Source organism: Pholis gunnellus, assembly GCF_910591455.1.
Source record: "Pholis gunnellus genome assembly, chromosome: 6".
Classification (NCBI taxonomy): domain Eukaryota; kingdom Metazoa; phylum Chordata; class Actinopteri; order Perciformes; family Pholidae; genus Pholis; species Pholis gunnellus.
The window spans coordinates 28728670-28756648 of NC_136532.1; the positions used below are offsets into that span (position 1 = coordinate 28728670).

Below are 27979 nucleotides of genomic sequence, written 5' to 3' on the forward strand. Positions count from 1 at the left end.
TCCATCAGGACCAAGACCTCCATCAGGACCAAGACCTCCATCAGGAACAAGACGACCAAGACCTCCCGCCACATATACAGTTTCTTCAGTCGGATTCATGAACAAAGACCAGGACCACTGACTCTGTCAGTCCCCGGCACATCCCTTCTTAGGTTCTTATTTAAATACACTCAACACTTTTACACCACACTCACATCTCTCTTGTTTATAATACTGTTATCTGTTTGTTTGTGCACTTTATTTAATATTTGATTGTACATTTGAATAAGTTTCTATTGTTTGTTTAATGTCAGCGTTCCTTGTGTGGCAAACTGTTCTGATTCTGATAGATATATATCTATATATATATCTATTTATATATTTGTAATATATAACGCTAACCCTATGTGAAAATGAAATGTGTCACGTGCAACGGCCGTGATGACGTCACTGCTGACGGTGCTGTAGAACATGTGATGATGAGAGAACAGCGCCGCCTGCTGGAGGTAATCTCAGCTGTCAGTCAGCTCTGTATTGTTATTATTATCATTAATATCATCACTACAAGTATCATGTAAATATTGATTATTGATGTATATTTAGTATTCTGGAGCAGTTATTGTTCTGTGCGTGGGACAGTAGGGCGGGGCTGCAACTGCGCATGCTCAGTATACACATATATATATATATATATATATATATATATATATATATATACACACAGCGCATGCTCAGTATACACATACACACAATCTCAGCATCTTCTCACCGATGACAAAGGGTCCTCCGGGGAGACGCGCTGCGCGTGACCGCGTCCTCTGCGCTCGTGTCGCTGCAGATAGAAGCGCAGACAGACCGATACAAGGTGAGAGAGACAGGATGCGCGCGGCAGGGAGCTCGCGGTGATCGTCGGAGCGGAGCGCGAGGAGCTGACCGGACACCATGAGCTGCAACTGGGGCACCGAGCTGTGGGTACGTACACCTGTTCTCACCTGAGACCGTTAACAGGGAACCTGTCGGGGACGAACCGGTAACCGGGCGGCGTGTGCGTGTGCGTGTGTGTGTGTGCGTGCGTGCGTGTGCGTGCGTGTGTGTGTGTGAGGCCCTCGTGCTTCTGTCTGCTCTGCCATAGCAACACAGTGAGTGACGACAGCTCTGCGTCGTCATGATGCTGCAGCGACCCAGACTTCCTCAAACTTATTAATACTATGATTATGTATTATATTTTATATATATATATATGAATGTAGCCTCGTATACATGACTGTCCTCATGAGGATCAACACTTCATATTTACTGGTTTACAGATTGAGGGTCTAACTCCTCTACATCTGGTTCAAACATCATTAAGATGATTCATGATGTTTACATTTCAGATCATCTTTAGGATGAAGTGCATTGATGATGTCACGAGTACGCATCGCACCACAGAGACAAAACCAACAATAATTATAAAAGATCATTTAGATAAAGAAAATGTTAAAGTAAAATGTTCTGCAACGATTTATATTCCTTTGATGTTTGGTACAAAGTACAAATATTCAAAAACCACAGAAGAGCTTCAGCTGATGATTTAAAGGTTAATTATGATGTCATTATTTGACCAACAGTGTGAAACCCAAAGAGTTTCCGTTTATTATGATATACTGTATATATATATATATATATATATATTAGTAAAGTAGTGCAGTGTGACCAGTGTACATGTATATAGATAAGTACAGTGTACATGTATTAGTATATGGTTAACTATATGATTAACTATACTGGTACTGATACTACTAATACTGTTTCAGGACCAGTTTGATAACCTGGAGAAACACACCAGTTGGGGAATTGACTTCCTGGAAAGATACAGCAAGTTTGTTAAAGAGAGAGCCGACATCGAGCTGAGCTACGCCAAACAGATCAGGTACTTAATCACCTGTGTGTTACCTTTATATCACCTGTGTGTTACTTATAAATCACCTGTGTGTTACTTATATATCACCTGTGTGTTACCTTTACATCACCTGTATTTTACCTTTACATCACCTGTGTGTTACTTATAAATCACCTGTGTGTTACTTATAAATCACCTGTGTGTTACTTATACATCACCTGTGTGTTACTTATAAATCACCTGTGTGTTACTTATAAATCACCTGTGTGTTACTTATACATCACCTGTGTGTTACTTATAAATCACCTGTGTGTTACTTATACATCACCTGTGTGTTACCTTTACATCACCTGTATTTTACCTTTACATCACCTGTGTGTTACCTTTACATCACCTGTGTGTTACTTATACATCACCTGTGTGTTACTTATACATCACCTGTGTGTTACTTATAAATCACCTGTGTGTTACTTATACAGCACCTGTGTGTTACCTTTACATCACCTGTATTTTACCTTTACATCACCTGTGTGTTACCTTTACATCACCTGTATTTTACCTTTACATCACCTGTATGTTACCTTTACATCACCTGTATGTTACCTTTACATCACCTGTATTTTACCTTTACATCACCTGTGTGTTACTTATAAATCACCTGTGTGTTACTTATACATCACCTGTGTGTTACCTTTACATCACCTGTATTTTACCTTTACATCACCTGTATGTTACCTTTACATCACCTGTATTTTACCTTTACATCACCTGTGTGTTACTTATAAATCACCTGTGTGTTACTTATACATCACCTGTGTGTTACCTTTACATCACCTGTATGTTACCTTTACATCACCTGTATGTTACCTTTACATCACCTGTGTGTTAGTTATACATCACCTGTATTTTACCTTTACATCACCTGTGTGTTACTTATACATCACCTGTATGTTACCTTTACATCACCTGTATGTTACCTTTACATCACCTGTATGTTACCTTTACATCACCTGTGTGTTACCTTTACATCACCTGTATGTTACCTTTACATCACCTGTATGTTACCTTTACATCACCTGTATGTTACCTTTACATCACCTGTATGTTACCTTTACATCACCTGTGTGTTACCTTTACATCACCTGTATGTTACCTTTACATCACCTGTATGTTACCTTTACATCACCTGTGTGTTACCTTTACATCACCTGTGTGTTACCTTTACATCACCTGTGTGTTACCTTTACATCACCTGTATGTTACTTATATATCACCTGTTGTGTTACCTTTACATCACCTGTATGTTACTTATATATCACCTGTTGTGTTACCTACTCATCACTTGTATGTTACTTACACATCACCTGTGTGTTACCGATACATCACCTGTATGTTACTTATACATCACCTGTGTGTTACCGATACATCACCTGTATGTTACCTTTACATCACCTGTATGTTACATACACATTTCCTGTATGTATATTAATTAATGTATTCATATAAACGTGTCTCTCTGTCCTCCCGTCTGTCTGCAGGAGTCTGTCTAAGAAGTATCATCCCAAGAGGAGCAGAGAGGATGAGAGCAGGTCAGCTGACATGTTTCTCTCTCAATATTCTCTATAAATGTGCCTCAGTGAGAATGAAAGTGTGGTGTGTAGAGTGACAATAACAACATCGACAGGTGGAGCTAATATGTTAATGAGACAGCAGCTTTAAGGTGTGTGATTGGTTCACTGAGGTATAGCTGGCTTCTCATTCGTTGTTGCAGGTACACCTGGTGTTTGGCGTTTTCAGCAACTCTCCGTCAGTTGAGTGAACTCGCCGTTCAGAGAGAAGAACTCGCTGAGAACCTCAACACACAGATCGTGTGTGAGCTGACACGATACACACAGGAAGTAAAGGCTGAGAGGAAGACTGTGAGTAAACAAACAAACACACAGGGAATGAAGCCCATCAACCCTGAGAAACAGCTCAGTGACGATTGTAAAGCTTTCAGAGGCGGAATATATCATTTAGTTTATGTTTGCAAACAATACGTCAATCCTGCATTCAAACCTTCTTGTGGTCAAAAATAATATAATATATATAAATAAATGATAAAGCAGCAGCAAGCGTCTTCACTGAGTGAGATGGTGTCTTCAGCTGGTTTCAGTGAGACCAGCTGAAGACACCTCTTTTCATCAATCTTGCTTTTATAATATTAATTATGATAATAATGATAATAATGATGATGATGATAATAACAGTAATAATAATGATAATAATAATAATGATTATAATAATGATGATGATAATAATAATGATGATGATAATAATAGTAATGATGATGATGATAATGATAATAATAATAGTTATGATAATGATGATAAAGATAATGATAATAATGATAATAATGATGATGATAATGATAATAATGATAATACATTTTATATATAGAGCACTTTTCAGAATACTCAAACACTTTAGACACTTAACATTAAAATCATCAGATAAGAAAAGCGATACACTAAAAACATAAAACACACAATATTGTTCACACATTAAAAGCAGTTCTGAAAAGGTGGGTTTTGATTTGGGATTTGAACATGGAAAGATCGGTGCAGTCTCGGATGTGCTAGGGGAGAGTTGCAGAGGGAGGGGGCAGCTATGGAGAAGGCTCTGTCCGTGTTCGCTGCTCGGTCCTGAGTGGAAGAGACGGGAGGCATCAGAGGAGCGGAGCCGACGGGATGGAGTGTGGTGGTGGAGCAGGTCGGTGAGGTAGGAGGGGCCTGATCATGGAGGGCTTTGTGAGTGAGCAGAAGGACTTTGTATTGTATCCGTTGTGGGACTGAGAGCCAGTGGAGGTTCTGGAGGGGTGATGTGGTCACGGGAGCAGGAGTGGGTGAGCAGGCGAGCAGCAGAGTTCTGGATGTTCTGGAGTTTATTTAGGATTTTGGATGATGTGCCATAAAGAATACTGTTGCAGTAGTCGATGCTGAAGGTGATGAAGGCGTGGATCAATGTTTCAGCAGCAGATGAGGAGAGTGATGGGCGGAGACGGGCTCTGTTTTTGAAGTGGAAAAAGGCAGTTCTGGTGATTTGTTTGACGTGGTGTTCAAAGGAGAGGTTGCTGTCAAACATGACTCCGAGGTTGATGTGTGGGGAGGGAGACGGAGTGGAGTCGTCGATGGTGAAGTTGTGACTGGTTTTAGTGACACTCCAGTTCTGAGGTCTTTGCACTGGCTTCCTGTCCAACAAAGACTTGACTTTATAGTCCTGCTGTTGGTTCATAAAGCACTGAATGGTTTAGAGCCAAAACACATCTGATGTGCTGCTACCTGATGAACCATCCCGACCCCTGAGGTGGTCTGGACCGGTCTACTTCCTGTTCCCAGAGTCACAACTAAACATGGAGAAGCAGCATTCAGGTGTTCTGCTCCACATATCTGAACCAAGTCCAGAAAGCTGCAGGTCTGCTGAGCCCCTCAGCTGCTTTAGATCCAGACTGAAGACTTCTCTGTTTGCTGCCTTTAATTCAACACATTCAAGGATATTAATACATTTCTGCATTTCTGCATTTTACTACTGTATTCTATTTCTTACACTGGTTTTTAGTGTTTTAATGACTCTTTTTAGTGTTTCAATGAATGTTCTTATTGTTTTTAAATCTACTTTTCTTTTGCCTCATGTTTTGAGGCTTAAATCACCTTGTTGTTGAAATGTGCGACACAAATACACTTGCCTTGCCTAGTGAGGGATGTGGGACCAATGATGATCATGTCGGATTTATCACAGTTAAGTTTGAGGAAGTTGGTTTCCATCCATGATTTAATGTCAGTGAGGCAGTTGGTCAGAGTGGAGTGAGTAGCAGTGATAATGAAGTGGAGACCATGTTGACGTATGATGTTACCAAGAGAGAGAAAGTAGAGGATGAACAGAAGAGGACCAAGCACAGAACCCTGGGGGACGCCTTGAGACAGAGTGGAGGAAGTGCAGTTGTTGATACTGATGAACTGTTGATATTGATGAAATGTTTGTAAGATATGATTTAAGCCAGGAGAGAGCAGTTCCGGTGATATTGAGGGAGGATTCGAGGCGGGAGAGAAGGATGTTGTGGTTGATGGTGTCGAAAGCTGCAGTGAGGTCGAGGAAACAACAAACTAATAAATAAGACGTAATCTCTAATTTCTAAATGAAAAAGAAAGACATAATAAGATATGAAATGAAATATAAACTAGTTAAAGATGATGAAGAAGTCTGACCAATGAAATAGAAATGTGTTGACTAGTTTTTTTGTTTTGTTGTTGCAGCATTTCCAAGATGGCCGCCGTACCCAGCAGCACATTGAGAGCTCCTGGAAACAACTTGAATCTGTGAGTGACCTCTAACTCCGCCCACCAACACCTGTTGACCCGCCCACAAACGCTACGCTTCTAACTCCGCCTACAAACGCTACGCCTCTAACGCCGCCCACATTCACAACATAAAGACTAAATTAGAACTCTGCGTGACGTTTTTATTTCTCTTTTGTTTACTTGTCATTTTGCTGAGCAGAGTAAACGTCGGTATGAGCGTGACTGTAAGGAGGCGGAGCGAGCTCAGCAAGTCTCCGACAGAATCGACCTGGACAACAAGACGGACGGAGAGAAGGTGGATAGCTGAGAGTACTGTTGTACTTTGTGTACTTTACACCGTAGTTCTGTTGATAGTACTAATCTTATTCTGAGTCAACATGTTAATGATCCTAATGATCACACAGCTGTGAATGAACCAATGAATGTGTGAATGAATGAAACAGCTGATATTACTTCCTGTATCTCAGATATCTGAGGGCGACTGCTAAGTGGATAGCAGGGCAGTCCTTCAATCAGAGAATCGGTGGTTCGATTCCCGTTTCCGGCTCCGCTAATCGCATGTCGATGTGTCCTTGAGCAAGACACTTAACCCCAAAAATGTCTCCTGTAGCTGTGCCTACAGGGTACAAATGGGATAGAATCTGAATTGTATCGCTTTGGATAAAAGTGTCTGTTAAATGACTGTAATGTACTGTAATATCTGATCTGTGCCAAAGTGAAACTGACCTCATCAACAATGAAAGTTCAACTTTTATTTTGGTGAAACATCAGTGCTGATATCTAACTAATCTGCACTTCTGTCTGTCTGTCAGCGCTGCTCACTGAAGGTAAGTTCCTTTAATTAAACTCAACATATGTATTCCATTTGTTTTTTATTAGATTGTGGAGTGTTTGAGCAGACGTTTACAGTTATTAGTTATTTACAATTATTACAGTTACTACAGTTTCTAGTTATTTACAGTTATTATAGTTATTTACAGTTATTTACAGTGGCCCTATGAGCCCAATGTTTCAAATAGAAAACACATGGGCAGCATTAAAGAAATATACTTTAAAATTAGGAAACTTACAAATACAGAAACGCTGGAAGTAGCTCACACAATAATGTAAACCAGTGGACACTAAAAAGTGATGCACACCACTGGGACACAACATTATTTTAACAGTATGTGTATTAATATATTTTGTATAAAATCCTCTCCTGGTTTCAGGCTCGGCAGACGGCTCAACAGAAAAAACAAGCTGCTGAAGAGTCCAGGAAAGACTATGTGACCAGTTTAAACCAGTTTAACCAGGACCAGCACCAGCACTATCACACCCTGGTACCAGTTATATACCAGGTAAACCAACAGTATCACACCCTGGTACCAGTTATATACCAGGTAAACCAACAGTACCACACTCTGGTACCAGTTATATACCAGGTAAAACAACAGTACCACACCCTGGTACCAGTTATATACCAGGTAAACCAACAGTACCACACTCTGGTACCAGTTATATACCAGGTAAACCAACAGTACCACACTCTGGTACCAGTTATATACCAGGTAAAACAACAGTATCACACCCTGGTACCAGTTATATACCAGGTAAACCAACAGTATCACACCCTGGTACCAGTTATATACCAGGTAAACCAACAGTACCACACTCTGGTACCAGTTATATACCAGGTAAAACAACAGTACCACACCCTGGTACCAGTTATATACCAGGTAAACCAACAGTACCACACTCTGGTACCAGTTATATACCAGGTAAAACAACAGTACCACACCCTGGTACCAGTTATATACCAGGTAAAACAACAGTATCACACCCTGGTACCAGTTATATACCAGGTAAACCAACAGTACCACACTCTGGTACCAGTTATATACCAGGTAAAACAACAGTACCACACCCTGGTACCAGTTATATACCAGGTAAACCAACAGTACCACACTCTGGTACCAGTTATATACCAGGTAAACCAACAGTACCACACTCTGGTACCAGTTATATACCAGGTAAAACAACAGTATCACACCCTGGTACCAGTTATATACCAGGTAAACCAACAGTACCACACTCTGGTACCAGTTATATACCAGGTAAACCAACAGTACCACACTCTGGTACCAGTTATATACCAGGTAAAACAACAGTATCACACCCTGGTACCAGTTATATACCAGGTAAACCAACAGTATCACACCCTGGTACCAGTTATATACCAGGTAAACCAACAGTACCACACTCTGGTACCAGTTATATACCAGGTAAAACAACAGTACCACACCCTGGTACCAGTTATATACCAGGTAAACCAACAGTACCACACTCTGGTACCAGTTATATACCAGGTAAACCAACAGTACCACACTCTGGTACCAGTTATATACCAGGTAAAACAACAGTATCACACCCTGGTACCAGTTATATACCAGGTAAACCAACAGTATCACACCCTGGTACCAGTTATATACCAGGTAAACCAACAGTATCACACCCTGGTACCAGTTATATACCAGGTAAACCAACAGTATCACACCCTGGTACCAGTTATATACCAGGTAAACCAACAGTACCACACTCTGGTACCAGTTATATACCAGGTAAAACAACAGTACCACACCCTGGTACCAGTTATATACCAGGTAAACCAACAGTACCACACTCTGGTACCAGTTATATACCAGGTAAACCAACAGTACCACACTCTGGTACCAGTTATATACCAGGTAAAACAACAGTATCACACCCTGGTACCAGTTATATACCAGGTAAACCAACAGTACCACACCCTGGTACCAGTTATATACCAGGTAAAACAACAGTATCACACCCTGGTACCAGTTATATACCAGGTAAACCAACAGTACCACACCCTGGTACCAGTTATATACCAGGTAAAACAACAGTATCACACCCTGGTACCAGTTATATACCAGGTAAAACAACAGTATCACACCCTGGTACCAGTTGTATACCAGGTAAAACAACAGTACCACACCCTGGTACCAGTTATATACCAGGTAAACCAACAGTACCACACCCTGGTACCAGTTATATACCAGGTAAACCAACAGTATCACACTCTGGTACCAGTTATATACCAGGTAAACCAACAGTACCACACCCTGGTACCAGTTATATACCAGGTAAAACAACAGTATCACACCCTGGTACCAGTTATATACCAGGTAAACCAACAGTATCACACCCTGGTACCAGTTATATACCAGGTAAAACAACAGTTTCACACCCTGGTACCAGTTATATACCAGGTAAAACAACAGTACCACACTCTGGTACCAGTTATATACCAGGTAAACCAACAGTATCACACCCTGGTACCAGTTATATACCAGGTAAACCAACAGTACCACACTCTGGTACCAGTTATATACCAGGTAAAACAACAGTACCACACTCTGGTACCAGTTATATACCAGGTAAACCAACAGTACCACACTCTGGTACCAGTTATATACCAGGTAAAACAACAGTATCACACCCTGGTACCAGTTATATACCAGGTAAAACAACAGTGCCACACTCTGGTACCAGTTATATACCAGGTAAACCAACAGTATCACACCCTGGTACCAGTTATATACCAGGTAAACCAACAGTACCACACTCTGGTACCAGTTATATACCAGGTAAAACAACAGTACCACACTCTGGTACCAGTTATATACCAGGTAAACCAACAGTACCACACTCTGGTACCAGTTATATACCAGGTAAAACAACAGTATCACACTCTGGTACCAGTTATATACCAGGTAAACCAACAGTACCACACTCTGGTACCAGTTATATACCAGGTAAACCAACAGTACCACACTCTGGTACCAGTTATATACCAGGTAAACCAACAGTACCACACTCTGGTACCAGTTATATACCAGGTAAAACAACAGTACCACACTCTGGTACCAGTTATATACCAAGTAAAACAACAGTACCACACTCTGGTACCAGTTATATACCAGATAAACCAACAGTACCACACTCTGGTACCAGTTATATACCAGGTAAACCAACAGTACCACACTCTGGTACCAGTTATATACCAGATAAACCAACAGTACCACACTCTGGTACCAGTTATATACCAGGTAAACCAACAGTACCACACTCTGGTACCAGTTATATACCAAGTAAAACAACAGTACCACACTCTGGTACCAGTTATATACCAGGTAAACCAACAGTACCACACTCTGGTACCAGTTATATACCAGGTAAACCAACAGTACCACACTCTGGTACCAGTTATATACCAGGTAAACCAACAGTACCACACTCTGGTACCAGTTATATACCAGGTAAAACAACAGTACCACACTCTGGTACCAGTTATATACCAAGTAAAACAACAGTACCACACTCTGGTACCAGTTATATACCAGATAAACCAACAGTACCACACCCTGGTACCAGTTATATACCAGGTAAAACAACAGTATCACACCCTGGTACCAGTTATATACCAGGTAAAACAACAGTACCACACTCTGGTACCAGTTATATACCAGGTAAAACAACAGTATCACACCCTGGTACCAGTTATATACCAGGTAAACCAACAGTACCACACTCTGGTACCAGTTATATACCAGGTAAAACAACAGTATCACACCCTGGTACCAGTTATATACCAGGTAAAACAACAGTACCACACTCTGGTACCAGTTATATACCAGGTAAAACAACAGTATCACACCCTGGTACCAGTTATATACCAGGTAAAACAACAGTACCACACTCTGGTACCAGTTATATACCAGGTAAAACAACAGTATCACACCCTGGTACCAGTTATATACCAGGTAAAACAACAGTACCACACCCTGGTACCAGTTATATACCAGGTAAACCAACAGTACCACACCCCGGTACCAGTTATATACCAGGTAAACCAGCACCTCTACACACTGGTACCAGTCATATACCAGTACCACACCCTGGTACCAGTTATATACCAGATAAAACAACAGTACTACACCCTGGTACCAGTTATATACCAGGTAAAACAACAGTACTACACCCTGGTACCAGTTATATACCAGGTAAAACAACAGTACTACACCCTGGTACCAGTTATATACCAGGTAAAACAACAGTACTACACTCTGGTACCAGTTATACACCAGATAAAACAACAGTAACCCACACTCTGGTACCAGTTATACACCATTTAAAACAGCAGTACTACACTCTGGTACCAGTTATATACCATTTAAAACAGCAGTACTACACTCTGGTACCAGTTATACACCATTTAAAACAGCAGTACTACACTCCGGTACCAGTTATACGCCATTTAAAACAGCAGTACTACACTCTGGTACCAGTTATACACCATTTAAAACAGCAGTACTACACTCTGGTACCAGTTATACAGCATTTAAAACAGCAGTACTACACTCTGGTACCAGTTATATACCATTTAAAACAGCAGTACTACACTCTGGTACCAGTTATATACCATTTAAAACTGCAGTACTACACTCTGGTACCAGTTATACACCATTTAAAACAGCAGTACTACACTCTGGTACCAGTTATATACCATTTAAAACAGCAGTACTACACTCTGGTACCAGTTATATACCATTTAAAACAGCAGTACTACACTCTGGTACCAGTTATATACCATTTAAAACAGCAGTACTACACTCTGGTACCAGTTATATACCATTTAAAACAGCAGTACTACACTCTGGTACCAGTTATATACCATTTAAAACAGCAGTACTACACTCTGGTACCAGTTATATACCATTTAAAACAGCAGTACTACACTCTGGTACCAGTTATATACCATTTAAAACAGCAGTACTACACTCTGGTACCAGTTATACACCATTTAAAACAGCAGTACTACACTCTGGTACCAGTTATACACCATTTAAAACAGCAGTACTACACTCTGGTACCAGTTATATACCATTTAAAACAGCAGTACTACACTCTGGTACCAGTTATATACCATTTAAAACAGCAGTACTACACTCTGGTACCAGTTATATACCATTTAAAACAGCAGTACTACACTCTGGTACCAGTTATACACCATTTAAAACAGCAGTACTACACTCTGGTACCAGTTATATACCATTTAAAACAGCAGTACTACACTCTGGTACCAGTTATATACCATTTAAAACAGCAGTACTACACTCCGGTACCAGTTATACGCCATTTAAAACAGCAGTACTACACTCCGGTACCAGTTATACACCATTTAAAACAGCAGTACTACACTCCGGTACCAGTTATACACCATTTAAAACAGCAGTACTACACTCTGGTACCAGTTAAACACTAAATATATTCATATTTCTGTGTTTTAGCGGATCCAGGACATGGAGGAGCGGCGCATTGAGAGAATCTGTGACGCAATGCGTTCATCAGCTGAAGCTGAGAGAAAAGTTCTTCCTGTTGCGAGTCGCTGTCTGGATGTCATGGTGGATGCTGCAGAGGGAATCCAGCCCAGGATGGTGAGTCTCAACTGGGCTCAAATCTGGTAGTTCAGGTGGAGATTCTGGTTCCTGTTGAAACGAACCACAGAACAAGATCACGCTCAACGTAGGTAGAAAGTGCTGAACCATAGAGGTCTTTGTTCAACCTTGAGAGTGTCCCGAAAGACCTGATCTTATTAGACCAGGCGTTGTGGACCAGGTCTTAGTCAACCAGGTCTTAGTGGACCAGGTCACGCCTGTCTGTCTCTATCCATCTGTCTGTCGGAACATAGTCTTCTTGAAGCCTCAGCCTTTGTTCCTGAGGTTCTCTCGTGGAGGGTTCGGGTTGGTTTAGGGTTAGAAGCACCAGATACTTGTTCTAACTGGAACATTCACTGATAACTTCTACTTTCAATACATTCTTTGTTTTCTTCAACGTGATTTGGTTTATGTCAATGTGACACCTGAATGTTTCAAAGGGTTCGTGTATTCTGATGTGTGTGTATGTATGTGTCTTTGTGTGTGTTTGTGTGTGTGTGTGTGTGTGTAGGACACCCGGCAGGTGGTGGAAGTGTATAAATCGGGCTTCGACCCTCCAGGTGACGTAGAGTTTGATGACTACAGCTCCACCATGAGGAGGAGCATCTCTGAATCTAGTTACCTAGACAACCGAATGGAGGGGCGGAGACATAGCAGGAAGCTTTGGCCCTTCATCCGGAAAAACAAGGTACACACACACAACAGGTACACACACGACAGGTACACACACGACAGGTACACACACGACAGGTACACACATGACAGATACACACACAACAGGTACACACACGACAGGTACACACATGACAGGTACACACACGACAGATACACACAACAGGTACACACACGACAGGTACACACACAACAGGTACACACACGACAGATACACACACACACACACACAACAGGTAAACACACGACAGATACACACACAACAGATACACACACGACAGGTACACACACACGACAGGTACACACACGACAGGTACACACAGGACAGATACACACACACACAACAGGTACACACACGACAGGTACACACACGACAGGTACACACACGACAGGTACACACACGACAGGTACACACACGACAGATACACACACACACACACACAGGTACACACACGACAGATACACACACAACAGATACACACACGACAGGTACACACACACGACAGGTACACACACACGACAGGTACACACACGACAGATACACACACACACAACAGGTACACACACGACAGGTACACACACGACAGGTACACACACGACAGGTACACACACGACAGGTACACACACACGACAGGTACACACACGACAGGTACACACACACACAACAGGTACACACACGACAGATACACACACGACAGATACACACACGACAGGTACACATACGACAGGTACACACACGACAGATACACACACGACAGATACACACACGACAGGTACACATACGACAGGTACACACACGACAGATACACACACACACACACACACACGACAGGTACACACACACACACACGACAGGTACACACACACACACGACAGGCACACACACGACAGGTACACACACGACAGATACACACACAACTGGTACACCCACATACACACAACAGGTACACACACACGACAGGTACACACATGACGGGTACACGCACAACAGATTCATACGCACACACGCGACAGGTGCACACACACGACAGGTACACACACACAACAGGCACACACACAATAGGTACACACACACGGCAGGTACACACATGACAGGTACACACACAACAGATTCATACGCACACACACGACAGGTACACACACAACAGATTCATACGCACACACACAACAGGTACACACACAACAAATTCATACGCACACACACGACAGGTACACACACGACAGGTACACACACGACAGGTAATACTTCTTGGTAATACTTCTTGGTAAACTTTCTTGGTAAAACTTCTTGGTAAACCTTCTTGGTAAAACTTCTTGGTAAACTTCCTTGGTAATACTTCTTGGTAAACTTTTTTGGTAAAACTTCATGGTAAACTTTCTTGGTAAACTTTTTTGGTAAAACTTCTTGGTCATACTTCTTGGTAAAACCTTTTTGGGAACGAAAAGGAGTGTGTTTGGTTATCAGCAATATGAAAACTAAATTATTAACATCAATTGAATTATTAATGTCAATAGACTTACTAACAATTATTAATAATAACGGGACTAAGTCTCATAATTAGTATTCACTCACAATGTCAAAGTACTATTACACATTCAGAGTGAACGGTGAAGGTTTGAATTCGAGCACAGGCCACATATCCAGCTGTTATCACAATACACATGCACAAAGTAATCACAGAAAGCTGCTCTTTAAAGTATAACAGAGTTTATTAAGTTCCAAAAATAATTAAAGCTGCTAGCAGCAGTGATCGGGCTCTCCCATATTCACGCACGTCGAGGGTACTGGCAGGACTCTGGGTGACGCGGCCATGCATTTCTGTGACCATCATGTAGACAAGATAGATAAACTTTATTTTCAGACTCAGAGTCCAGATTGACAAATACATAAAATGACAGACACAAACAATAAAAGTACATCGGCCGAGCAATGCCTTACAAAGAGACAGCTGTACCAATGTCGCCACAGCTGTGACTGGTAGCGTGTGCTACTAAACCTTATGTTGGTTAAAACCAATATGATCTCATTTTCAGAGTCATTAAGTCGACAAAGTAATTTATACATGAGATCTCTTAACACAGTTTGGAAAGTATTGACTTGTGCAGCCACAAACATTTCATTAGCACTACTCCATCTCGGCCTCTTCAGCAGTTTCCTCATAGCGTCATTAGAAGCTACTTGAATTCTCCGTAAGCTTTTTTTTTGTAGTTTGACCACAAGTGTGCAGTAGAGTCGTGTACAATATGCTCTCCACTCCATCTGTACACATGCGTGAGAGACTGTTACACACACAACAGGTACACACACGACAGGTACACACACAACAGGTACACACACACGAAGGAGTCACCTGTACTCACCACACTTCTCTCTCTCTCCAGCTGTTGACCCTCCTCTCCTCCCCCCGGCAGCCTCCCCCTCCACCCCCGACCTCACCTTCACCTGGGGGAGTAGCCAACAGTCCCCAGTCCCCGCCCCCTGCCTCCAGAGAACCAATCACACAGCGGCTGAATGACTTCATGAGCTCTGGCTCCAGAACCAGGAAGCAGTGTCTGCGCAGCCTCAAGAGAGGGGTACACACTCATGTATATTTACACACATAAATACACACTCATGTATATTTACACACATAAGTACACACTCATGTATATTTACACACATAAGTACACACTCATGTATATTTACACACATAAATACACACTCATGTATATTTACACACATAAGTACACACTCATGTATATTTACACACATAAATACACACTCATGTATATTTACACACATAAATACACACTCATGTATATTTACACACATAAATACACACTCATGTATATTTACACACATAAGTACACACTCATGTATATTTACACACATAAATACACACTCATGTATATTTACACACATAAGTACACACTCATGTATATTTACACACATAAGTACACACTCATGTATATTTACACACATAAATACACACATGTATATTTACACACATAAATACACACACATGTATATTTACACACATAAATACACACTCATGTATATTTACACACATAAGTACACACTCATGTATATTTACACACATAAATACACACTCATGTATATTTACACACATAAATACACACTCATGTATATTTACACACATAAATACACACTCATGTATATTTACACACATAAATACACACTCATGTATATTTACACACATAAGTACACACTCATGTATATTTACACACATAAATACACACTCATGTATATTTACACACATAAATACACACTCATGTATATTTACACACATAAATACACACACATGTATATTTACACACATAAATACACACTCATGTATATTTACACACATAAGTACACACTCATGTATATTTACACACATAAATACACACTCATGTATATTTACACACATAAGTACACACTCATGTATATTTACACACATAAATACACACTCATGTATATTTACACACATAAATACACACACATGTATATGTACACATATATAAATACACACACATGTATATGTACACATATAGATACACACACATGTATATGTACACATATATAAATACACACATGTATATGTACACATATATAAATACACACATGTATATGTACACATATATAAATACACACATGTATATGTACACATATATAAATACACACATGTATATGTACACATATATAAATACACACATGTATATGTACACATATATAAATACACACATGTATATGTACACATATATAAATACACACATGTATTTGAGCCCATAGCTGTGTTGTTAATGTTGTCATGTTTCCTTCATGCTCTTCTCTGATTGGACAGCTGTCACTTAAACTGGTCAGTATCACACCTGTCTGTCTGTAACACTCAGGTGTATGAAGCTACATTTACTATTGTTGTCATTATTATTGTTATTATCAATATTATTATTATTATTTTATGATTTTCAGTGTGTAGCTATAATGTGATGTCATGTGATGTGATGTCATACCATGACGTGTGTCACATCATGACCTGCTGCAGGGCTCCGGTCCTGCAGACTGCAGTCATCTTCCTCCTGAACAGAGAAGAAAGAAACTTCAAACCAGAATCAACAACATGAACGAGGAGATCCAGAGAGAGAGAGAGCAGAGGTACACACACATACACACACGTACACACACGTACACACACGTACACACACATGTATATTAGGGGTGCAACGGATCACAAACCTCAAGGTTCTGTTTGGATCACGGTTCTTGAGTCACGGTTCGGATCAGCAAAGAAAAGGGGAGGAGTCAAATATAACTGCTTTCTATTTATTAATTAAAGAACTTCAAGAACACTGAAAGAAAGAACTTTGGGCTAAAGTCTCACATGAAAACAAAAATATTGAAGATACTAAAAAGAAAGAAAGCAGAGCGGAGCTAGTTCACACTGAACTGAACTGCTCGGCAACAACTTGGGTCAATGTTTACTTCCTGTCAGGTTATTGTTTACTTCCTGTCAGGTTATTGTTTACTTCCTGTCAGGTTATTGTTTACTTCCTGTCAGGTTATTGTTTACTTCCTGTCAGGTTATTCATTCAAATACACAATAATGTTTACATCACTGTGACACGTCTACAACTTTACATTTGTGTTGAAGAAGATGAGAATCTCTCCATGGTCTGGAGAGGGTCCACCTCTCTGTGCTGACGTTACTGTTGAGCCTTCTAGCTTCACTCTGCTGCTTCTGTGTGTGTGTGTGTGTGTGTGTGTGTGACTCTCACAGAGGGGGCGTGTCTACAGGACGATGAATCTACCGCTCCTCCGTGATGAAGTCAACCGTCAGTCAGCCGTTGTGTGTCTTTCTCTTTAAACGCCTACAGACCGTAACGCTTTTGTCCACCACGCTCATCCTCATTAGAAGTTACAGGAAAGACAAAATGCTCCTGAATTTGCGATTTAAATGACGCCGGGAGCTTCTGAAGCTCCTCCGTTCACCGCGACTCACAGACTCACCGTTAAAAGCTTCACGCTCCGTTCACATGAACACACTCCTGCTTTATATCTGCTCACTGACGCTCTGCATTGATATTCGGGGACGTGTTACTTGAAAAGGAGCAGCAGCAGTAAAACTATTACACACTATGATGATTACACTGTAAAAAAAAAGAAAAAAACTAAATTAATCCGCGGTTCACAAGTGTGACAAACTGTGAGGTGTAATCCGTGATCGGTTACACCACTAATATATACACACACGTATACATATACAGTATATACTGTATATGTATACATGTACAGTATATACTGTATATGTATACATGTGTATATAATACACATATACAATACTGTATATGTATACATGTGTATATAATACACACATGTATACATATACAGTATATACCGTATATGTATACATGTACAGTATATACTGTATATGTATACATATACAGTATATACCGTATATGTATACATGTACGGTATATACTGTATATGTATACATATACAGGATGTCACAGGATATCACAGGATGTCACAGGATGTCACAGGATGTCACAGGATGTCACAGGATCGGTCTGGTTACATAAAGTGTCTAAGCAGGCGAAACGTTTCTATCATGAGATAAAACAGTTTATATTAAATCAGTTATAATACGTTTAAACAAGTTATATATTGTGATGATTATAAAGACTGAACAAAATATAGCTTTGTGACAGTTCTATAAAAAGGTGAACAGAATATATGTTGTGAGTTATAAAAGTGAACAAACTGTTTGTGCAGAAATGCCAAATCCTCTGGTGAGACTCTCAAGGGGGCGTCTGATGTGATTCTCTGTTTGGGCTTTTGTTTTCTTTAACAAAGCAGGAATTATGGTCTGGAGGAATGGAGCCTGGTTCATCCCTCAGAGGAGGATCAACCTTTAGTCCTGTTTGAATCAGGAACAGAGAAACGCTGGAGGAGAGTTTGTAACGAACATCACGTGACTCTTCACGTGCACTGGGCGTGATGGTGCCGTGTAAACAGGAAGTAGCATGTTACGGCGGGTGGGTTGCCATGTTTGAGCGCAGTGGCTCCACCAATTTCAGCTACGTTTTATTTTTCAAATGCAATAATATTATTCAAACGTATTGTTTGGTTCGTAATGCGTACCGAACCGTGAGCCCCGTACTCAACCGTGAGCCCCGTTCCCAACCGTGAGCCCCGTACCCAACGGTTCAATACCAATACGTGTATCGTTACACCCCTAATATACATGTATACAAACATATATACACATATACACAAATATATATACATGTATATAAACATATATACACATCAGTGGCGGGCCGTGCTTTTTATACCTGGACCTTCACTGCTAAAATACCACCTTATAACCACATGATGGCGCCACAGCTAGGGTTATTATTAGTTTCTTGGGCTGTAACTATATAATGTTACGTATTTGTATTAAACCGTTCGGTACGAGGCTTACAAACCGAACAATACGTTTGAATACTAGTGCATTTGGAAAATGCAGAAGCTTAAATTGTAGGAAATATAATGTTTCCTGCGCTCACTAGGAGACAGTGGTCTGTGTGACCTCTGAACCGGAACAAAAAGAACCACAACACAAAACAGCTGATGCTCCGCAAGTGTTCTGGGAGGCTAGGCTAACTAGCTTAATGGAAAAACAACAGCAGCAACACGATAAAAGCTCTACTTAAAACAAGCTGCACTGGAAGCAGAGCAACTGAGGAACACAGTAGCTGCGCAATGAGAAAATATGATAATGGTAAAAAATATTTTTGTAAATTATGATACATGTAGTGTATGTAAGAACAATTATTAAATTATAAAATAGCTATAACTTTGTGATTCTGTTTAGGCCAGCAGAGAAGGCTTTGCAGGCCCTGACGGCCCGCCACTGATACACATATATATAGATATACACACACACACACATATATATACACATATATACATATATATGTACACATATATACACGTACACATATATATACATACATACACACATATATACATATATATACATACATTGGTTATACTTCTTGGTAATACTTCTTGGTTGTACTTCTTGGTAATACTTCTTGGTTATACTTTTTGGTAATACTTCTTGGTTATACTTCTTTGTTGTACTTCTTGGTTATACTTCTTGGTTGTACTTCTTGGTAATACTTCTTGGTTATACTTCTTGGTTGTACTTCTTGGTTGTACTTCTTGGTTATACTTCTTGGTAATACTTCTTGGTTGTACTTCTTGGTTATACTTCTTGGTAATACTTCTTGGTTATACTTCTTAGTTAAAGTAACTATTTGTATTGTTCTGTTGTTTCAGAGACGCTCTGTTGAAAATGAGGGAAGTTTATGAACGAAATCCTCAGATGGGCGATGCCGGCAGTTTGGAGCCTCGACTGGATGAAGTGAAACAAAGTCTACAGAGACTGGAGGAGGAGCTGAGGAGGAACCAGGTTTATACCAGTAATACTATGTACACACAGTACTGTATATACATATAGTACACACATAGTACTATACACACCGTACATAGTACATAGTGCCACCTACTGACAACAGGAAGTCATCCCATGTATATGAAAAGTACACAGTGTACATGATAAACAGCAGTATGACGTCCTCTAGCACCACATAGAGGACACAGGAGATTCTGTCCAGTATCACAGTAATGCAGTACTTCATCTATTTGTCCAGTACCACAGTGATCCAATACTTCATGTATTTGTCCAGTATCACAGTAATCCAGTACTTCATGTACCTGTCCAGCATCACATTAACCCAGTACTTGATGTACTTGTACTCTCCAGGCGTGGCTCTCAGAGGCCGACTCCAAAGCTTGTGACCTCAGCAGTCGGAGACAAAGTGGAGGTTGTGGGTTAAATTCTCAGGTCGACACTCCAGGAAGCAGCAGCTTGAAGCAGCTGGAAGACCGGAGTCCAGCCAGCAGAGAGAGGTACTGATTATTGATTATTGATTATTGATTATTGATTAATTTATTGATGCTCCTGTAGTACTGAGAGGATTCAATGTTTATCGACTAAGCATGCTTTAACCTGTCTCTCTCTCTCTACCTGTCTGTCCCTCTACCTGTCTCTCTCTCTCTACCTGTCTCTCTCTTTACCTGTCTCTCTCTTTACCTGTCTCTCTCTCTCTACCTGTCTGTCCCTCTACCTGTCTCTCTCTCTCTACCTGTCTCTCTCTCTCTACCTGTCTCTCTCTTTACCTGTCTCTCTCTTTACCTGTCTCTTCCTCTACCTGTCTCTCTCTCTCTACCTGTCTGTCCCTCTACCTGTCTCTCTCTCTCTACCTGTCTCTCTCTCTCTACCTGTCTCTCTCTTTACCTGTCTCTCTCTTTACCTGTCTCTTCCTCTACCTGTCTCTCTCTCTCTACCTGTCTGTCCCTCTACCTGTCTCTCTCTTTACCTGTCTCTCTCTTTACCTGTCTCTTCCTCTACCTGTCTCTCTCTCTCTACCTGTCTCTCTCTCTACCTGTCTGTCCCTCTACCTGTCTCTCTCTCTCTACCTGTCTGTCCCTCTACCTGTCTCTCTCTCTCTACCTGTCTCTCTCTCTCTACCTGTCTCTCTCTTTACCTGTCTCTCTCTTTACCTGTCTCTTCCTCTACCTGTCTCTCTCTCTCTACCTGTCTGTCCCTCTACCTGTCTCTCTCTTTACCTGTCTCTCTCTTTACCTGTCTCTTCCTCTACCTGTCTCTCTCTCTCTACCTGTCTCTCTCTCTCTACCTGTCTGTCCCTCTACCTGTCTCTCTCTCTCTACCTGTCTGTCCCTCTACCTGTCTCTCTCTCTCTTCAGTCCTGACGGCAGCTACACTGAAGACCACAGTGCAGAGCTTCAGTTTAAATCTCGTAGTTCAGAGTTTGATGATGACTTTGAAGATGAAGAACCATTACCGAGTATCGGCACCTGCAAGTCCCTTTACCCGTTCCAAGGTACTGTTTACTGTAATACTACTACTACTACTACTACATCTACTACTACTGCACATCAGCTGACTAACAGGTACTCAGTGACATTTTCAGGCTCAGAACTTATTGCCTAGGCGTCGTTACGGGTCGTTACGGCTCGTTGTGGTCGTTACGGGTCGTTACGGCTCGCTGTGGTCGTTACGGGTCGTTACGGGTCGTTCCGGGTCGTTACGGGTCGTTACGGTAGTTACGAATCGTTCCGGGTCGTTACGGGTCGTTACGGTCGTTACGAATCGTTACGGGTCGTTACAGTCGTTACGGGTCATTACGGGTCGTTGTGGGTCAATGCAGGTCATTATGGCTCATTACAGGTCGTCCGGTCGAGACTTTAGTCGACGAGGTGTTTGTGTCTCCTGACAAAATAAATGTAAAGTTGACGTTTTGTCTCTTCAGTCGTCGTTTGAGTCTTTAGTCACTCATGAGAGTCACTAGTCAAGACAGAGACTTTTATTTAAAGTTGATCTTCAATACAAACTGGAAAGCTGAAAACAATAAATACTCTTCTTCATCATCAGCTTCATCAAATCATTAACACAAGAAATAAACAAATAAAGAACTCCAAAGTTAGTATTCCCTCAGTATACATAAACCTGATCCCCCACAGAGCCCTGACAGAATCCAGACCCTAGTCAGGGTCTCAAAGTGAGCTCTGTCCCTTCATTCAACATAGTATTCAAGAGAACTACTAGTCACCAGAAGTCATGAGTGCATCTCCTTTAAACATCTCAGAGCATAAACCAGAGCAAACGTACAGTGCAGAAACAAACAAATACAATAAGTGCAACAAACTAATACGAATACAACCAGTGCTGAGAGGAAGGCTCAGGGTAGCACTTCTTGAAGAGGTGAGTCTTCAGCCTGATGGAAGATGGGCAGCGACTCTGCTGTCCTGACGTCAGTGGGGAGTTCATTCCACCATCGTGGGGCCAGGACAGAGAACAGAGATAGAATGGAGATAGGAAGGAGCTGTTCCTTTCACTGCCCTGTAGGCTAGCACCAGTCTGAACCTGTAGGCTAGCACCAGAGTCTGAACCTGTAGGCTAGCACCAGTCTGAACCTGTAGGCTAGCACCAGAGTCTGAACCTGTAGGCTAGCACCAGAGTCTGAACCTGTAGGCTAGCACCAGAGTCTGAACCTGGATGAGAGCTCTTACAGGGAGCCAGTGTAGAGCACGGAGAAGGGAGGTTGTGGGAGAACTTGGGGCGATTGAACACCAGACGAGCTGCAGCTTTGTGGACGAGCTCCAGAGGTCTGATGGCCGACGCCGGGGCTCCGACAAGTAGAGAGTTGCAGTAGACCAGGAGGGAGATGACCAGAGCCTGGATGAGGACCTGCTCCGTCTCCTCAGTGAGGAAGAGGAGAATCCTCCTGATGTTGTAGAGCAGGAATCTACAGGAGCGTGTAACCGATGAGATGTTTGCTGAGAACGACAGCTGGTCGTCCAGGGTCACACCCAGGTTCCTCGCAGTCCGAGTTGGCGTCACCACGGTCTCGTCCATGGTGATGGACAGGTCTCGGTGCGGGCAGCCCTTCACCAGCTCGGTTTGGTACAGGTTCAGCTTCAGGTGTTGTGTCGTCATCCACTTCAAGATGTCAGCCAAGCACACAGCGATGCGTACCTCCACTTGAGAGCTCTTCCAGGGTGAAGCGACTCCGTCACCTTAAGGAGGGCCGTCTCAGTCCAGTGACCCACTTTGAACCTGGACTGGTGGGAAAATCATCAGGGAGAAGGGAGGAAGTAGGAGGAGGGGGTTGGAGGAGTGAAGAGAACGTTTTTTAGGATTGGAAGCAGAAGTTAGGATTTTAGAGCGGAAGAAAGCAGCTTTAGCAGCAGATAGAGAGGAGGAGAACGTGGAAAGAAGAGATAGAAAGTTAAGAAGTTTTGCCTTTTCTCCATTTACGCTCAGCCTCTCTGAGGCTCCGTCTGTCAGCAGCACTGAGGCCCACAGACATGGGGAGGGGGGGGGTTGGCCGTGCAGGCCTGGAGGTGAAGGGACAGAGGACGTCCAACGAAGAAGAAAGGATGCTGAGGAGGAGATCAGCAGCAGCATCAGGGGATAGCAGAGAAGGATTCAAGGAGAGCAGAGGTAACAGAAGAGGAAAGATCAGCGGGAGAGGGAGTGAAGATGACTACGGGTAGAGACCATGTGGGTAGGTGGAGGAAGTAAGGGAGGAGGAGAGGAGAGGGAGTAGGACATGAAGTAGTGCTCAGAGAGCTGGAGGGGAGTGACGGAGAGGTTGGCAGTAGAACAGTGTCTAGTGAAGATGAGATCCAGCTGGTTGCCTTGTGGGTAGGAGGAGAAGAGGAGTGGTAAAGGTCAAAGGAGGAGAGGAAGGAGAGGAGAGGTTCACTTATCAGTCTGGATGTTGAAGTCACTGAGCAGGATGAGTGCGGAGCTGTCGTCATGGAAGTGAGAGACTAATGTGTGGAGCTCCTCCAGGAACTCACCAAGAGGCCTGGTGGGCGACACACAACAGCACCGGAGAGCTGGACCGGATGAGTGACAGTAACAGCATGACATTCAAACGAGGACGAGGAGAACTGTGGAACTGAGATTTAAGCCCAAAGACAAACAAGGGGACAGAGAAGTTCCCTCCCAAAACCTTCACCTGATCCTTTAGTCTGAAGTGAAGACCTCCTTTCACCTGGACTCTTTCAGTCTGAGACGAAGGGTTCTGGTCCTTCCAACACCTGAACATGTTTTACAGGAGCAGGGATCCGATCCGGACTCTCTGTTAGAGGGCAGAATGAACTGAATGACGGTCTGACATGTTTCTGATTTTCTGCAGGACAAAATGAAGGCACTCTGTCGATGGTGGAGGGAGAACTACTTTCTGTGGTGGAAGAGGACAAAGGTGATGGGTGGACCAGAGTACGGAGGAACCTGGAGGAGGAGGGATACGTCCCCACCTCCTACATCAAAGTCTTCCTGGACAGCAGTGCCAAAGGTGCCATGACCTACATATGACCTTCATGTGACCTTTATACCACCTTCATCTGACCTCAGTAGGACTTTTAATGACCTGTAAATATGACCTTTAACAACCTCCACGTGACCTCTAGGCCGTCCACTCCAAGAACTAAAAGCAATGTGAGCAGTTGGGGCTCACGTTGAGTTAGGGTTTAGGGGTTTAGGGGTTAAGGGTTCGGGGTTAAGGGTTCGGGGTTAATCCAGCTGTCCACGTCTCTCTCTGATGTTTCCTACACATTCAAATGTACATAGAGATATATTTAAATAATAATGATAATGATAATAATCATAACAATAATTATAATGGTAATCAGTTTGTTTCCTGGTCACTAACATCAGATATAACATTTATTAAGGAAATGATTTTCCTTCACTTTGTAAAACAGAAAATAAAATAAATTATTGTATGAAACTCATGAACTGCAGCAACAGTTTTTTCATTATTCATATTCTAATTCATAAGAACAATAATATGAATAAATGTTGTATTCTATGTTTGTGACCACAAAAACATCTACGTTTGTTCCTTTTATTCCACGTTGGTTCCTCGCTGCACTACGATATAACATAAATATATAAATATACATATATACAGTATATATATATAAATATATGTATATATATATATATATACTGTGTATATGTATACATATATACAGTATATATATCAGTGGCGGGCCGTGCGTGTTATACCTGGGCCTTCACTGCTGTCCTGCAGCAGAGCCACCTCCTAATAACCTCATGATGGCGCCACAGCTACGGTTATTATTCGTTTCTCGGGTGTAACAATACACGTATTCGTATTAAACCGTTCGGTACGAGGCTTACGAACTGAACAATACGTTTGAATAATACTAGTGCATTTGGAAAATGCAGAAGCTTAAATTGTAGGAAATATGTTTTCTGCGCTCACTAGGAGACAGCGGTCTGTGTGACCTCTGAACCGGAACAGAAAAAAACGAAATAAAAAACAGCTGGGGCTCCGCAAGTATTCTGGGAGGCTACGCTAACTAGCTTAACGGGAAAACAACAGCAGCAACACACATTCTGCTACACACTCGAGGGCCGTTCAGATATTAGATGTAAAAAACAAACGCAGGTGACTTACCAAATGCTGACCACTTAAAGACAAACTCCATCCTCCTTTCTTTGTTGACAAAGAGTTTAATCTCACGGTTAAATCACAACTCACTAATCTGTTTCTCCTCCTTCAGACATTGAGTGTTAAAACACAAAGCTAGGTAAAAAGAATAAAATCTACACCAAGCAAAATGCTAAAAATGTCATTATTTCTTCCATATCTTTCAATTTGAACTCTTACTACTTGACTAAGCTCTGCTGGCTACGTTAAGTTTCGTTTCACAATAGTCACGTGCTCTCGCCCACTGACCAATCACAGCTCACGCTGCACCTCACTGCAGAGCTGCTCCTGAAAACTGAGCTGTGTGTTAATGCTGACGTAGCTGTAGGCCAGCTAGCAGCTCTGACACGTCAAAGAATACGCCCACCACGTCAAACTAAAGATCTGATTGGTTGAACACTATGACGATCAACAACATCGTCCCCATTCACTTAACCTGCACATGGATTCACTGGTGAGTCTGCAGGCCTGGGGCCTCTCTTCTACCTAGAGACACAGAGGTGAACTCTGATTGGATAAAAGCTCTACTTAAAACAAGCTGCACTGAAGCAGAGCAGCTGAGGAGCACAGTAGCTGTGCAATGAGAACATAAGATAATGGGATAAGTATATGTATATATATGAACATGACGTGTTTAACGTGACTTCCTGTTCATTTAGAAGGATTTTGAGGCTGTCCGTCTTCTATCGCTCATCAAATAGATCTGAAAATGTTCCGATGATGTCGTCGTTACAGTTGTAGCGAGGACTACGTCCAGGATTTTAAATCAGTATAATTATATATCATTTTAATTATATCTATAATCATAACTATTTTCATATATAATAATAATTATTTTTATATATAAGTATCTTCTCGGAGTGGGCGGCCTTTAAATTATGTTGCTCTTTGACCTCTATGACCTTTGACCTCTGACCCCCTCCCCTCCTCCTGATGACCTCAATGACCTTTGATCGCTGAATGTCAACACGTTGATTGCTATGGTTACAGCAGCAGCCTGTCTGTGGTATATGTGCTCAGCCTGTCTGTGTGCTGAAGTGTAAGACAGGTGAATCTCATCTCAGGCTCTGCCTCTTTTGATTTGCTGATGTAATTATGAATTACGAATTATTGTGAAACATGTCTTTAAATGTAGAAAAACAGATTAAAGATTGTGATCTGAGATCTGATTTAAACACATTTTATTGTTATAACTATTAACACATTTTAGTATTCACAGTGCAGACGGCAGCAGTCTGACCTCCTGTCTCACTCTACCAGCTCTGACTTCTCTACCTGTCTGTCTCCCTCTCTGGCTTCTGTGTGTCTGTATTTGTAGGCTTTGTGCAGAGTAGTCGGCTAGTCTAGTATTCCACCAGTGAGGACGTCTCTAAAGGAAGGTAACAGCTTTTCATTGGACAGTTTAACTCTTCAGGTATCTCGGCCAATCAGATGACACGATGGAAGAGAGGCTCTACTGGTGACTGAGAAATTACATCATAAATGAGAGATCAGAGATTAGACAGGTCCCAAACACAGATCAT

At 41.7% G+C, this 27979-nt stretch overlaps 1 protein-coding gene across 1 annotated transcript; it reads left to right on the forward strand.

The window, feature by feature from the left end:
• Positions 1-921: 921 nt before the first annotated feature.
• Positions 922-27803, forward strand: fnbp1a (formin binding protein 1a; the record flags this gene model as incomplete). The annotated part of the gene is made up of 17 exons (XM_079161479.1): positions 922-951; positions 1776-1891; positions 3400-3450; positions 3633-3780; positions 6154-6216; positions 6398-6493; positions 7011-7025; positions 7410-7538; positions 12552-12698; positions 13210-13386; positions 15753-15944; positions 17381-17505; positions 20680-20812; positions 21167-21312; positions 22171-22307; positions 25134-25292; positions 27775-27803. 17 exons carry the CDS (start codon positions 922-924, stop codon positions 27801-27803), a joined length of 1893 nt encoding a protein of 630 aa, XP_079017605.1.
• Positions 27804-27979: the final 176 nt, after the last annotated feature.